The following is a 15,076-nucleotide window of genomic DNA, read 5'->3' as shown; positions in this document are numbered from 1 at the left end:
ATTAGGGAAGAGGCAGGGTAGAGATCAGTTGGAACAACCTTCATAATTTTTCCCTGCAGAGGAATGTGGAGCTGCTTCCTGGCCACTCACTTCCATGAACTTCCTGAGTTTGTAACTAGAGACCAAAGCCTGTGTTCCTCTTTTTCCTCTTTCCAGCAGCTGGCAGAACAAAAGAAGGAAAGCAGGGTCATTACAGAGGGAAACAGAAGCCATATTTTGTGGGTTGTGGTTCAACAGATGAAAGAAGAATGCATAAAATAAAGAGTTAAAACAACAACAACAACAACAACAACAACAACAAAACAACTTCAGATTTTAACTTTGCAGTGAAAATGTTTTATTTCATATTAAATAGCATTCATTTTACATTATGTAGTGTACCAGAAACACTTTTTTTTTTTTCACAAGAACTTCTATATTACTTAAACATTATTCAAAGTAGGTAATTTGTCTATCCCCTTTTATGATCTCCTTTGGACTTTTGACACATCCAGTTTACTAGTACACAAAGAGATGATACAAACCCTCAGTTGTAGCACGCTAATTTCCCTCTTCCTTGCTATTGAATGTTTGTTTTTATTTAATGTGGAAAAAAATATTTTCTTCTTTTAGCTAAAAGTTCTTACTAGAGAATGCCCAGAATGTTCTGTTCGAGCAAATTTTTGTTCTTTAACTTCTTATTGTTCTAGGAAAACATTACATTTTACAAGGTGTTTTCAAGGACCAGGCCAACTTGAACTGATTTTACCACTGAATCTGCACAGCAATCTGACTCAATTTCATTTACAAAACAAAATACGTAAATCATAACTAGCAGTTGAGGCACCAAGAAAGATCTATGAATAACCCATCAATATTCAAGCTGGGGGGGGGTGAGAAAAAAACCCTCAACACTCTTCCTAAGACAGTTGTTAATCAGCTGTTTAGAAACAGCAAGCAGAACTGAAGCGAATAATAATATAAGGAGGAAGAAAAGCCCAACAGCTACTTCTGTCTTAGCTCTTGACATTGCTGGTTAAATCTGGAATCAAAAGCTACAAGCAAAAGTGCTTCCAAATCTTGCCCCAGAATCTAAAGTAATCCTCTTTACAAAACACAGTTCTTAAAGGATTAAATGAGGGACAGCATACTGTGCAGTTCAGGAAAGAAACGTAACACAGGCTGGTTAAAACACCTGTCGTAGCATTTGCCATGAAAGGAGCAACCAATGGGCATTCTCGCCAGCACTGATTTATAAATGGGATATGGAAAATCATAATGCTTCTTGGATTAGTAGGAACTGCCCCAGTGAGTATACCTGTAGTGTATGTTCCTTGTCACATTTTTCAAAATCCTGCTGATGACAGCTTTGATGAACATAGAGTTCTACTGCAGAGAAAGAAACTTATGAAGAGCTGTGCTCACCACGCTTCCACCACTTTTCACCAACACCCTACCGCTCTTACTTCCTTGTACTCATGTTTAGTAATGCAACATCTAAAACCTCAGCATTAGTTCTATGGCCAGCAATTCTTTGTCCTGTTGCAGCCCACAAAGTTCAATGTAAAGTAACTCACACTATTCAGTACGCCTCTCAAAAACTAGCATTACTGCCTTACATACACCACTATTCGACTAACATTAGTATTTGTAAAGATGAGGCTATTATGGCAGCAACAGCCATCACTAAGTAGCTGAGTGCTAATTTAATCTTTTTTTTTCCAATCATCACTCATTTTCAATTATCAAACTGGGCTTTCCATGAGCTTAACTAGTAGTTAACTGGAAGCAAGTAATTTTAAGAGTGCTTGGATTTGGTTCCTTGCATATTATCCCCATGCTCCAACAGTGTAGGATTTAACAACTGTTAATATAGAAAAACAAATCCAAACCTTAACATTCTGTGTTTTAAGACTAACTTCAGCACAAGAGAAAACTTTTAAGGGACACAGAGTATTAATTAGAGAAATACATTTTAGAAATTACGGTCTTTTATCCTTTAAAATCCTCTATGTAGCATAACCCACTGCAACAAAAATATTTTAATAATATCTGCATTAGGAAAGCAATCCCTCCCCAACATATATATATATAAAAATAAATATATCTAGAAGAATGTGCGTGCAAGGAGAGGAAAGTAAAGGAGGCCTATTCAGTAGAACGGTATTTAAAGAACTCGAAAGAACCAGCTGCCCAGATCTTACAGATTCAACTTCTTAGAAACTCGGAATATCAAATGTTTTAGTTTCAAAGTTCATACAGTCTACAAGTTCATTCAGGACTTAGACTTAAAATTGGTAACAGCGTTTGTAAAAAAGCCCAGACAACAGTAACATAACAGCACTTCTGATGGCAAGAAGGAGTTTAATATGGAATAAAACTGAGATACTGTTCCGTTCTGTTTCCGGTGAAAGCAAGCTGTACTGTTGTCATGACAAAATGTCTTTATATCTGATGTAAACACAAGAAAAATTACAGTTACTCATTGGCAAATAGTTCAGTTATGTAAGACAGTCTATAAGCACGACTTCAGTAAGCTGCAACTGCACTGCAGTTGTAAGAATGCAAACACAAAGTGCTGTATTATCTTTTTAGACAAATTTAAAATAGAACAAGCTTTAGACATTCTAGTTACTAGCAGTATTACTCTGAAAACAAAAAAAAAAGGGTGCACATTTTAAGATTTTCATATTGAAAGCTAGAAACTATTGTAAACCTACCTAATCTGTTGAAAAATTCTTGCATCTTCTTTTAAAACTGAAACATAATATACAAGGTATTTTACATATCATTCTTTCACATTGTAATTAAGCAGGATTAACATTTATTTTGGCAGTAGAGTGTTCATTTCAGACCCTAGCCGGGAGCTCTTGTAACACCCTAAACAGAAGATGAAGAATCATCATCAGGTAGAAAGGAAGCAGTGGCAGCAGCTGCTTCAGGAAGCATGGGAGCAAGCACATGGCGACAAACAGGACATGTTCCTGACTGCAGAAAAAGAGAAAAAAGAACAGGTCATTTGCACAGTTTGAATTTGATTCTAGTGAACAGCTGACGTTTACGATTTACAATATGTTTAATATCTTGATGACAAACAGTACAGTCTCAAACTCAAATTGGATTGGACAGCTGACTGAAGCTAAGAGATACAATATCACTTCTGATGAAAGGTATATATATCTATATACACACATTTCACACACACGCATTATGTATATATATACATATATATATCACCAGGTACATACAACAGGAACCCTGCAAGGTGGACTTCTTCAAAGAGAAGTGGGAATCTGGTTTATATTTGACAATTTAAGGAAAAATAAAGCCAAAATCTAAATGGAAATGTTTCATCATAGTTCTCAGCAACAGCAGTTTACTACTGGTAGTAGAAAAAGGTAAGACAATATACAAAGATGTTAACATTAAAACTAAGAGCGTTAGGATACAAAAATAATGTAAAACAACCGAGCACTCATTCTAGAGGTGATCTTAACTCCCTGGTCTGAATCCATTAATCACACTCCTACAGTACTTAAGGAAGGGATACACTGCATCATAGGCGCAGCACTACTTCTAAAAACTACTTGAAAATCATCAAGTCCAAGTTCGCATTGTTCACAAATGTATTTACAGAGATACTAATTAATCAATTAGAGCTCTTTTAGTGTCACCTCAGTATGAGCCAGGATTGGATCCAAGGGAGGAAAAGGTTACTAAGAAAAATGAAACCTAATACAACATTTATCAAAGGAAGGTGCTGCAAATCAATCTACATGTATTCTTGCAGATGTGTATTTCTTCTGTGAATCTTATCACCGCAATAGGGCCTGACACATTCCAGCAAAACAGATAAGATACTTGGTTGTCCTCAGAGAAAACAAAGGCATTAACTTCACTTCATGTGGAAGGTACAGTAAAAAAAAAAAAAAAACCTTCTCTTCCCCTGCTGAAGTGTAAGTTACTTGTTCTTTTCATTCTTAACCAAAACAAATGATGTTTTTCTACACAAAATTCCTTATCCAAGAATGACATCAATACAATCTAATCTAAAACTCTGATAAATCCTTACACAAATAAATGCTCAACTATTCAGTTTATTTACCCATGTATATTTACATATGCATATCTAACAATAAATACCAAGTCATTGCACTTCAGGTGATTATGGATATAAACTACGCTCGCTTGACTTATATGGACCGTTTATGGGCGGTTCAGCCCGGTTCTGTGACTAGTGGGGCAGAGGGATTTCGCAAAATCCACACCTCTGGAAAAGGGTAACAGGGGACCCCAAAACAAGTAGAAACAGCAGCAACAATCTAAGGAGAAACACACTAATTTACTAAATATGGTATCAGAATGCAAGAAAACACACTACAATACAATGTAATTAGAATTGCATCTAATAAATAAAATATAATGTGAGAGTATCTGAAAGCTGTTGGCCTTACAATAGTGCTGAGGTGATGTGTGCACTTGGGATGCGTAATAGAAGAGATGAAGGAAAAAGGAACATCAGGAGACCTTGCTCCTCTCTGACTGCAAAGCCCCCTAGGGTATGTAGTTGTTCTCTTCTGGACAGGTATCCAGAACTGGAGTATTAACACTTTAACACCCAACGCATTACGTGATATGATGATGTGGAACAGCGATAGCCAAAAATAATAAAATCATAACAATTTAGAATTTGTTTCCACAATGCATTAAAATAATAACCAATTATTTATAGAAGATCTTTCCACATTTTCATAAGTTTGAAACTGTTCTTCCTGTAAGAATGCAAACACTAAAAAAAAAAAAAAAACCAAAAAAAACCCACCCAAGAAAACAGCCAAAAAAGCATACAGTTGCACTTACCTTCTGTAACCAAAGAGTGACACAAGGTTTGTGAAACAAATGATGGCAGGGTAGCTCTGTTATGACTTCATCTTTCACGTATTCACTGCAACATATAGTGCAGCACTGTTCTTGACCTACAGACATGAAGCAGAAAAAGCATTAGTACCTTTTAGTGTCAGTTAATCTTAGATGTAGAAAACTGATATACCAATAGTATCACTAATGATTATGAAATACAATCACACCTGTAAAGACTCATTTTCCAGAAGTTACATAAGTTATATTCAGTTCAGTTCAAAATGCAGAGGTTCTTGTGTGGTATTTAAACATACTGTAGAGCTAACAAGGCTGTATCTACACTATTATAAAAAACTGAATTTGTTCATGTAAACATAGCACAAATTAATTCTTAATTATTTTTTCCATACCATCATAGTCGTCTGTGACGATAATCTGGGGTAGACAATCTATGCTTTCTTTAGAAGCTGGTGGATGGGCCTGTTCAACATCAACTGCAAGAGACTCCAAATGTGCCAGAGCATTCTGAAAAAGGTGAGCAGAGATCAAGTTCACTTACTCACTAATACTACATTTCAAATAAAAACAAATATGCAAGGAACCCTGTCAGACCAACCATTACATCATTTTTATTTTTGTAATGAAAAAGCAAAAGCTGAAGGTCAAGACAGTATTGGATTGTTTTCAAGTCTTTCTCAACATATAAGCAGATGCACAACTTATTCTCTAATGAATGTTTGCTCATGTTGTAAAAAAGAGAGCAAGTCAAAAATACTACAAACCTTGCCAATATAAAACTGCCTTAAAACAAAAGCCCCATTAACACACTTTTTGGCTTAAAAACCTAGTATTACTCAAGTGAGAAATAAAAATTAAGTACCTAGGATACAATATCAAAGTATGTTTTCAGGAAAAAGCAGGATCCTCATAGATGTTTCTTATCTGTATAACAACTTTAGATTACTTCAAAGTGCAGATCATCCCATTTGAAACAAAAGTACAATTTTCACCACATAAAGCCATTATGACACCAATGCCAAAGCAGGCAGATTTGATGTTCATTTACATCATTTATTCAGCCACACTGCAATATTTTCTTTCTACTGAAAAACATTCCAAAAAAATCAAATATAGCCAGTCCAAATTCCAAGAAATGCACAAAATGTACCTTGTTCAACATTACAACACAACAAACCGAATAGCCACGAACACATAAGCACTGAGGTGATACCATGAATTAAGCATCCACAGCCTTCAAATACAATACTTACTCTTCTAATCAGGATGAAATATCAAATTTTCTGCTAAGAATTTTAAGAGAAATTGACATTTTTATAACATCTATCATTTACATCATTTACCTAGTAACAACAACAACAAAAAAAGCAACAAATTAGAGAAACACTGGATGACATGCAGACACCATCAGCAGCCCTTCCTCTGGATCTCTAAAGTCATCAGTCACAAATTGTAAATGTGTCTGCCTTTACCACAATGGCAAGATAGCTTGGATAGCCATTCCACCTAATAGCTTTACACCTACAGTCAAATGCTTGCAGTAGCATAAAACCAGCTTGAGCTCTCAGACAAATATTCAGAGCTGCCACCACTTGTTGTAAAACAACTACATTCCCCAAATTCCTCAGATCTAACAACTTAAAATTATTCAATTCTGCTACAACGGACAATACTTCCTACCTAACATTAGGTTAACTTTATTATTTCTAAAGGTATTTTGCTGCAGCTGTGGTGATCTGAGAACATTTTGTAGATAAAAGCACTGTTGTTGATTAGATTAACTACTACAGCTGGGACAGCTAAATGAGATCCAAGGCAGATGCAATATTGCTTACGTCAAGTCTCTGTGCCTATATTCAAAATTAGCACTACAAAACAGAAAATAATTTACAGAGGCCTTATTTGCTTTTTGAAAGCTACATGAAAGAAATATTACAGACAATAAGCCTAACAGTGACTCCGATGCTTAAACTACATCTTCAAAAACAAAGCAGACTGGAGGGAGTTCCATTCTGTAACTTGTGTAACTTTGCTTTCAAGGCTTCACAGGTAATTCTGATTTTCTTCCTCCTATTAAAAATGATTGCTTACCACTCCATGCTCCACAAACTATATGCTGAATACTGCCAAAGACAAAAGTGGAATAAGCTACAAGGATGTGAGCTTCTCACATCTGTGAATCAGCACTGGAAATATACATAAATGAAGTTAGTAACAATCAGTAGACTCCTGACTTGTTCTACACTGCTACTGAAATAAACCAAGCACAAGCAAGTGACAAATGACAATTAAAAAAAACCCACTAATGGGTTTTTTTCCCATTTCCATTTCAGTGTTCCACTGAATTTCCCCATGAGGAAAAACTGGCATTACTTTTGGAGAGACCTAAGTACATCTACAATACATGACTATGTCACACAGTTATCTAGATCAATCCATGCCTGTGACAGAGGGTCAGCAGGCCATTGGGCCACCTGGCTTCCAAAAATGGTAAAGGAAAAGGGATTGGAAGATGGGAGCTGAGCTCAGAGAAAAAAGAGCTGTGGCAACAACTTACTTTACTAACTATGATACTGGAATGCAAGATAACCCAGTATAATACAATCTAATTGAAACTGAGGTTAATAAATCAAATAAAATAATAGTTTCCGAAACCAAAAGGTCTACTCGAATGAAAGCGCACAGCTTGAAGGCACACCCACACCCACTGCCAGCCAGCAAGAGATTCTGTGTCAATCCACAGAACTGGAGTATTAACTCTTTAATTACCCATGCTTTACATGATGTTATGGTGTGGAATACCAATACCAAAATTACAAAACCGTGACATTCCACCCCTTATTCTACGTCATGCTTAATATATATATACATATATACCAACAAACAATAATTAAAATGCATTACACATCTCTACATACATATATATACACACAGAATTACTGACTGCACTCCCCCAACAGCAATTTCCCTTACATTGAACATCCCCATCTTTCTGCATCACCCACCAAGTGCACCCAGTGCACGCTCAATAGATCCTCTAGTACTGACTAACCATCTTCTGCCAGATGCTTCTCACAGTGCTTGAATGTTCCTCCACCCATTGCTTTCAACATGATTTTTAACAACCCGTTGTATCATTCAATTTTACCAGAAGCTGGTGCATGATAGGGGATATAATAAATCCACTCAATGCCATGATCTTTGGCCCAAGTATTTACAAGAGACTTTCTGAAATGAGTCCCATTACCTGATTCATTTCTTTCTGGAGTGCCACATCGCCACAGGAATTGTTTCTTGAGACCCAACATGGTATTCTGGGCAGTGGCATGGGGTACTGCAAATGTTTCAAGCCACCCAGAGGTTGCCTCCATCACAGTAAGTACATAACACTTATCACTGCAAGACTGTAGCAAGGTGATATAATCAATCTGCCACACCTCCCCATATTTATACTTTCACCATCACCCTTTCCCCCAGAAAGGCTTCAACTTCTTGGCTTGTTTAATTATGGCACACATTTCATAGTTATAAATAACCTGTACAACAGCATCCATAGTTAAGTCCACCCTTTGATCTCTAGCCCATTGCATCCCTTCCTTGATGGCCCAAGGTCTCATGGGCCCATTGAGATAGAAATAATTCACCCTTGTTCTGCCAGTCCAAGTCTATCTGAGCCACCTCAATTCTGGCAGCTCAGTCTGCCTGATGGTTATTTTGATGTTCTTCAGTAGCCTTGCTTTCAGGCACATGAGCATCTACATGGCACAACTATACAACCATCTTCATTATTTGGGCAGCAATGTTTCCCCACAGTTCAGCAGCCCAAATAGGTTTACCCCTCCATTGCCAGTTATTTTGTTCCCACTGCTGTCCCCACCTCCATAAGGCATTTGCCACCATCCACGAGTTAGTGTAAAGATAAAGCATTGGCCACCCCTCCCATTCAGCAGCATCTAAGGCCAGTTGGACAGCTTTTAACTCTGCAAATTGGCTTGATTCTCCTTTTCCTTCAGTGGCCTCTGCAACTTATCATGTGTAGCTCCATGTAGCAGCTATCCACCTGGGATTCTTCCCCACAATACAGAATGATCCATCTGTCAACAGGGCATATTTCTTTTCATTTTCTGGTAGTTCATTGTGTGGTGGGACCTTTTCAGCTCACGATACGTCTTCTGTTGGTGATGTTCCAAACTTTTTACCTTCAGACCAGTCCAAGGTCACCTCTAACATTCCTGGATGGCTGGGGTTCCCCATCTGTGCTTGTTCTGTAATCAGCGCAATCTACTTACTCCAAGTGGCATCAGTAGCATGATGGGTGGAGGGAACCTCTCCTTTGAACATCCAGTTCAGCACTGGCAGTCGAGGTGCCAGAAGGAGCTGTGTTTCAGTATTGACTACTTCAGAAGCAGCCCGAACCCCCTCATACGTGATTAAGATCTCCTTCTCAGTTGGAGTGCAGTACTCTTCAGACTCCTTGTACACTCAACTCCAGAATCCCAGGGGTCAGCCTCGGGTCTCTTTTGAGGCTCTTTGTCATGAACTCCAGCTGGGACCTTTCTCCCCTGCAGCAGTATAGAGGATGTTCTTTACATCCTGTCCCGTCTGTACTGGCCCCAAGGCCACGGCATGGGCTACCTCCTGTTTAATCTGTTCAAAAGCCTGCTGCTGTTCAGGACTCCACGTAAAATCATTCTTCTTCTGCATCACCTGATAAAGGGGGCTTACAGTGAGGCTGTAGTTTGAAGCATATATTTTCCAAAAGCCTACTATGCCCAGAAAAGATTTTGTCTCTCTCTTGCTAGTGGGTAGAGACATGGCAGTGATACTGTTGATCACATCCACCAGGATGTGACAATGCCCATCTTGCCACTTTATACCTAGGAACTGAATCTCCTGGGCAGGTCCTTTCACTTTGCTTTGCTTAATAGCAAAACCAGCTTGCAGAAGAATTTGGATTATTTCCTCTCCTTTCCCAAAAACTTCCTCTGCTGTATTGGCCCACACAGCAATATCATCAATGTATTACAGGTGCTCAGAAGCACTGCCCTGTTCCATGGCAAATGGTTGGGCTGCGGTTTCCACCCCTGTGGTTAACAGTTCCAGGTATACTGAATGCCTCTCCGGGTGAAGGCAAACAGTGGCCCACAGTCTGTGGCCAAAGGAATGGAAAAGAAGGCACTAGCAATGTCAGTGGTTGCACACCATTTGGCTGCTTTTGACTTCAGTTCATACTGAAGTTCTAACATATCTAACATATTTGGCATAGCAGCACTAAGTGGGGGTGTGACCTCATTCAGGCCATGGTAGTCTGCTGTCAGCCTTTACTCACTGGCCATGTGGGGCTGTTAAAAGGTAAGTGAGTTTTGCTGATCACTCCCTGACTCTCTAGTTGACAAATCAACTCATGAATGGAGAGCAAGGAATCCCTGTTGGTGCACTACTGCCGTCTGTGCACCGTTTCTGTGGAAATTGATACCTACTGCTCTTTTACTTGTAGCAACCCTGCAACAGATGGATCTTCTGACAGGCCAGGCAAAACAGACAGCTGCTTAACGTTGTCTGTATCTACAGCAGCTATTCCAAAGGCCCATCAGTACCGCTTAGGATCCCTGAAATGCCCCCTTCTGGGGTAACTGATACCAAGTATGCATGGAACCCCTGGGCAAGTCACAACAGGATGATTTTGCCAGTTTTACCAGAGAGGCTTATTTTGGCCTCCAACACAGTCAGTTCCTGAGAGCCCCCAGTTACATCAGAAATATGGACTGATTCTATCCCTTCATATCTTGAGGGCATCAGAGTGCACGGCATTCACCAGTGCCTTACACTTCTGTGGCTCTGATGTGCCAGGCAATCAAATCCACACAATCCAATAAATCCCTTTCCCCCCTCAGTTGAGGGCAAGGCCCCTCTACTCATTACCTGTGGCAACTGGAGCAACTGTACTGATGATTGATCTGTTGTGTAATTCTCTCACCCATTTAGTCATGCCACTTCCTCATGTCTTCTCCATGGTCATGTAGGTAACGCCACAAGGCAACACATGATGTAGTCTTACTATTGTTCCTTGCTTGAGCTGGAAAGCGTTTGCTTTTAGTAGCTGAGATTTTTGATGATACAGGTGAGGAGAAGGGTCCATCACCTTTAGTTAATTGGATTTTGATTAGTTTGATCAGTTCCTTCATTAGACTCCTTTGATTATCCTGATCTTCATCAAGTTTTTCTGATACTACTATGGGTTCACATGATTAATCAATAGAGACTATTGCTCTTGCACTTCATCCATTCCTTCTGTTACTTCTGAGATGGCTGAAATGGAGAAGTGAGTTGGAGGTAACTGTTGTTCATAGTTTTGCAGTGTAAGAACCAGTTCAAAAACTAGGGGTCTTCTCTGTTGTTCCTCGTACCTTTGAAACATTGCTGCTAGTGTAACGGCATACCTTTCTGGTGCTGTTTTGATGAGTTTCTGCCATATTATATCAGGTGTCATCCTTACTCTCTCAGTATTATAGTTTTGGCATGGATCGTCAGGGAAAAAACTGGGGTCATACAACATTTCCATTACAGTTATTTCCCTCAAATACTTAATACCTTTTTCAATTGTATCTCACTTTTTCATCACAGGCTTCAGACTGTCTTTGAAGGGATGCCTTTCCTTCACAGCTACGAAACTCTTGTTCCCAGATGGCAGCAGCTCCATACAAACATGTACTAATCCCTCTGTCAATAGATGAGTCTCCAACAACACCTCCTAGCTAGCGAGCTTCGTTACCATTTACAGACAAGCTACTGGCCCCAATGTCCCAAAAGCAAAGCAACCTGGTAACAAGAGATTCATTTAGGCACCATGTGAACTCCTTTCTTACGCCTTCGATTTCAGTCATCTTCAGGGATCGACAAACAGTAACAGAGATTTCCTCCTCATCACTCTCTTCTTCATGACACTTTTAGTTTTTCCTTTTGCCTTTCTCAGTGCTGAGGAGGGCCCCTCACCTGGATCTTCCTCTGTTTTCTCCTCTCCTTTTTATTTTTTAATTCTAGTCACAAGGACACCTGCTTCCATTTCTTGCCTTCCAAAGGGGCAACTGACATTGTTACTGGTGTCTCCTGTAACTGATCAGATTTGACTTTGGAATTCCCCCTTTGGCTTGAGCCTTAGCTTGGAAACTCTCCCTCTCCAGAATAGAATTATATAGAGCACGGTAAGCACAAGCCAAGCCCCAAATAAGTCATACCCCCTTAGATCTATCTAGGCTGCGCCATCCCTGACTCAAATACTGGCTTAGTTTCTCGGGATCCCACAGGTGTTCAAGAGTTAAATCCCATGACATTGCGGGCCCCCACACTTCTAAGATTTTTCCTAAACCTCTCCATATTCCCTGCCAGTCAGCATTCTCTGGTTTTGGAGGAGACTTCTTCCACATAACATAAATGGAGAAGAGTACATTCAGGGAGATTGATAACAAGCACAAGTACGAACACTAGCTCGGCATTCAAAAAACATGTTACAAACTGAGAAGAAAGCCTGGAAATTGGATCAAACATCGCATTGTTTGTAAAACTGGCTCTTCCATCTGGGATGTAATTCTATAAAATTAGCTATTCCATCTGGGATATAAGTGTCAAAATTCAAATTATTCAACACTGCATATAAGTACCAGGCATGTGTCTCCATCAGTGCCCTTATCTGGTTATATATGAACACAATTCCACAATTAGAAATCATGACATTATTAATGGGCCAGTAAGTTCCCAAGAACATAATAGCTTTTTAATCCCTCATACAGTGCTTCCTACAATAAAGTGCAGATTCATAGCTAGTGGCTGCTAAAAAGGAGGGGGAAAAAAACATAAAGAAAAAATAACACTCAGTGCAGTGTCCAGAGTTTGGCAGACTGCCCAGACTATAATCTAATCTATGAAGGTCAAAGTAGCAATACCTTGCAGTCTCCGGTTTAAAGAAAAAAAAGGATTTTTTCCTCTCCCTCCCCGGCTAACATTAAAAGCTTCAGAACGCCCATATTATTTAATTCCATTTAATCAAATTAACAATGTGAAAGTATTACCCTTAAAAGTTAGTTCCTAAGTTAAATTATCAAAGCAGGAAGAATGGTGACAAATATGAACTAAAATTATACTCTGTACTGCAGTACTTGGAAGGGAAGAAAGCAAATGGATTCATCAGCTGTTGTAAAACATCTTGCTATTTCAGGCAGCATAGATACTTAAGAATTTTTTACAGGGTACTCATTTTGTGTCAACAATACAGAAATAAACATCCAGATACTATCAGTTTGTTCCTGAATGGTAGGAATTGAGAACATTAACTCAACTACAAACTTAAGAAGTATCAATACAATGACACTAATGTATTCCCCTGTAAACTCTCAAAGACTTGAAAATTCTTTTGGAGCAGCTACTTATTACTATTCCAACTATGCCAGACTTCCGTGTCCACCATAAAGTTTCAGGTATCCAAATGCTAATTTCAAGCAGTATTACTATTTAAGAGAATGGCACTTCCTCTCATCCATCACCTACAGTGACCTGTACCACAGGTTCCAGAGAATAATTAATTACCTTTGTACTTGTCTTCCTGCTTGCCAAGCAAGTTCAGTGATGCTCAGTTCCTGATGACACTAACATAATTACAGCAGCTTCTCTATCAGCCATGTATACAGTCACCTAGGACTGCATTTACAGGCCAGCTTGAATGACTTTTACACATTTCTTCTGACAGAAATCAACAATGCTCTTGTGTAGAAGTGAAGGGAAAAAATAAATAAATAATAATAAAAAAAATCTTAAGATCTGTAATAACCTCAAATCTCCTCTTAGCGGATTAATACATAGATAAAAATGGATGGAATTTGTCTTCCCTCTCCACATAATTCCTATTTCTTCACTGCAAAGGAGGAGGTCAACTTGCTTCTGCAGCTCTGTCTTGTTTGATGTAGTGAGAACTGGCAGGTACTGAAGAGGCATAGATTTTTCCCTATACAGCTTTACGATATTGCTTTTAGAATAAAGATATCAAAGAACCTCCTACATAGCAAGCAGCAGTTTTGATGCATCTCCAGCTAAGTTGAACTAACAAGTTCCTCCAAAACTGGAGAAAACCCTGTGATACTCTATCTACAAAAAAAATTTGGACCTCCCTTATGGTTTAAGTGATGCACACTAGTAATCTAACCAAGTAAGATTACTGACTTCAGGTACAGCCTTTTGACCTCCTTGGAAAACCACCAGTATGCTCATTCACAAAATTATTGATTTTATCACTATCTGTAGGAATAAAAAGCTGTATGATTGTTCCACTGACTGTCAGCTTTAAGAAGCATTTTCATATGTTGTCAGTACTGTGCCTGCAAGCATACAATAACACAGTTTGCCCTGTTCACCCCTCTTAACTAAGAGCTAGGTTGTCAAGCTCCTTATTGCTATCTCCTAAATTTCACACACAAAACGTTCAAATTAATTGTTTCAACACAATATTATATGTCTACACATCATTTAACTCTTGTTTTTGGGAGAGAATATTCTGCAGAGAAGACTTCTGGCAGAGCAGAAGTTGTCACGTTGCATGAAACAGAAGTTCAGCTAGTTAGCTCTGTATTCATTCTGACAGTGACCAACATCATGTAACTAAAACAAACAAAAAACCAAGCACCCAATGATCATAACCATGGTGGTTTATCCACCATGTAGTCAAGATGAACAAATCCAAGGAAGTCTAGTTCTGAGGAATACAAATAAGAGACTTTTACCATTTACCAGTACTCATTAAAAAAAAAAAAAAAAAAAAAAAAAAAAAGATAATCTACATACACAGATCTAGGCATGAATTTTCTTTAGGTATGTACAAGTACAAAATTTGGCAACATTTAAGCGATGTGTTTATAGCTGCAGAAATGCCAATATTCTCAATTTTCCTTTAAGACAAAATAAATACATATTCTAAAGCTAGTTCAAAAACCAGCACTGATCAGTGACTTCTTGCTCTATGCCATTTAGAAGAATTTTAACATTTATTTTTCAAACTTGCTAATCTAAAAGTTCAAGACAGACCAAGAAAGGATTTTTTTTTTCCTAGTCCTTGTTGAATCTTCACTCATAAGTTGACTAAGAAAAGCTCTTGTCACAGCACTATGGGTATAACACCATCATGGTTAAAACATCTGTACCATTCTCGTATATTTTTCCAATATAGGTAAAATAT

At 38.5% G+C, this 15,076-nt stretch overlaps 1 protein-coding gene across 6 annotated transcripts in view; it reads right to left on the bottom strand.

Annotated features, from left to right (window-relative positions):
• Window positions 1-313: 313 nt before the first annotated feature.
• PJA2 (praja ring finger ubiquitin ligase 2) overlaps window positions 314-15,076 on the bottom strand; it is a 37,620-nt gene continuing 22,857 nt past the window's right edge. For 5 of the 6 annotated variants that reach the window (XM_015849448.2, XM_015849453.2, XM_015849449.1 and 2 more), the window contains exons 7-9: window positions 5,250-5,364; window positions 4,840-4,955; window positions 314-2,967 (exon numbers count right to left, since the gene is read on the bottom strand). In XM_015849448.2, the coding sequence (XP_015704934.1) occupies window positions 2,860-2,967; window positions 4,840-4,955; window positions 5,250-5,364 (339 nt within the window). In that variant the 3' untranslated portion in view covers window positions 314-2,859. The remainder of the gene's footprint in view (window positions 2,968-4,839; window positions 4,956-5,249; window positions 5,365-15,076) is intronic. The other variant, XR_004305535.1, reaches the window with a different exon arrangement.

Source organism: Coturnix japonica, chromosome Z, assembly GCF_001577835.2.
Source record: "Coturnix japonica isolate 7356 chromosome Z, Coturnix japonica 2.1, whole genome shotgun sequence".
Classification (NCBI taxonomy): domain Eukaryota; kingdom Metazoa; phylum Chordata; class Aves; order Galliformes; family Phasianidae; genus Coturnix; species Coturnix japonica.
Note: the sequence above shows the minus strand (reverse complement) of the source record. Positions and strands in the feature narration are given on the sequence as shown.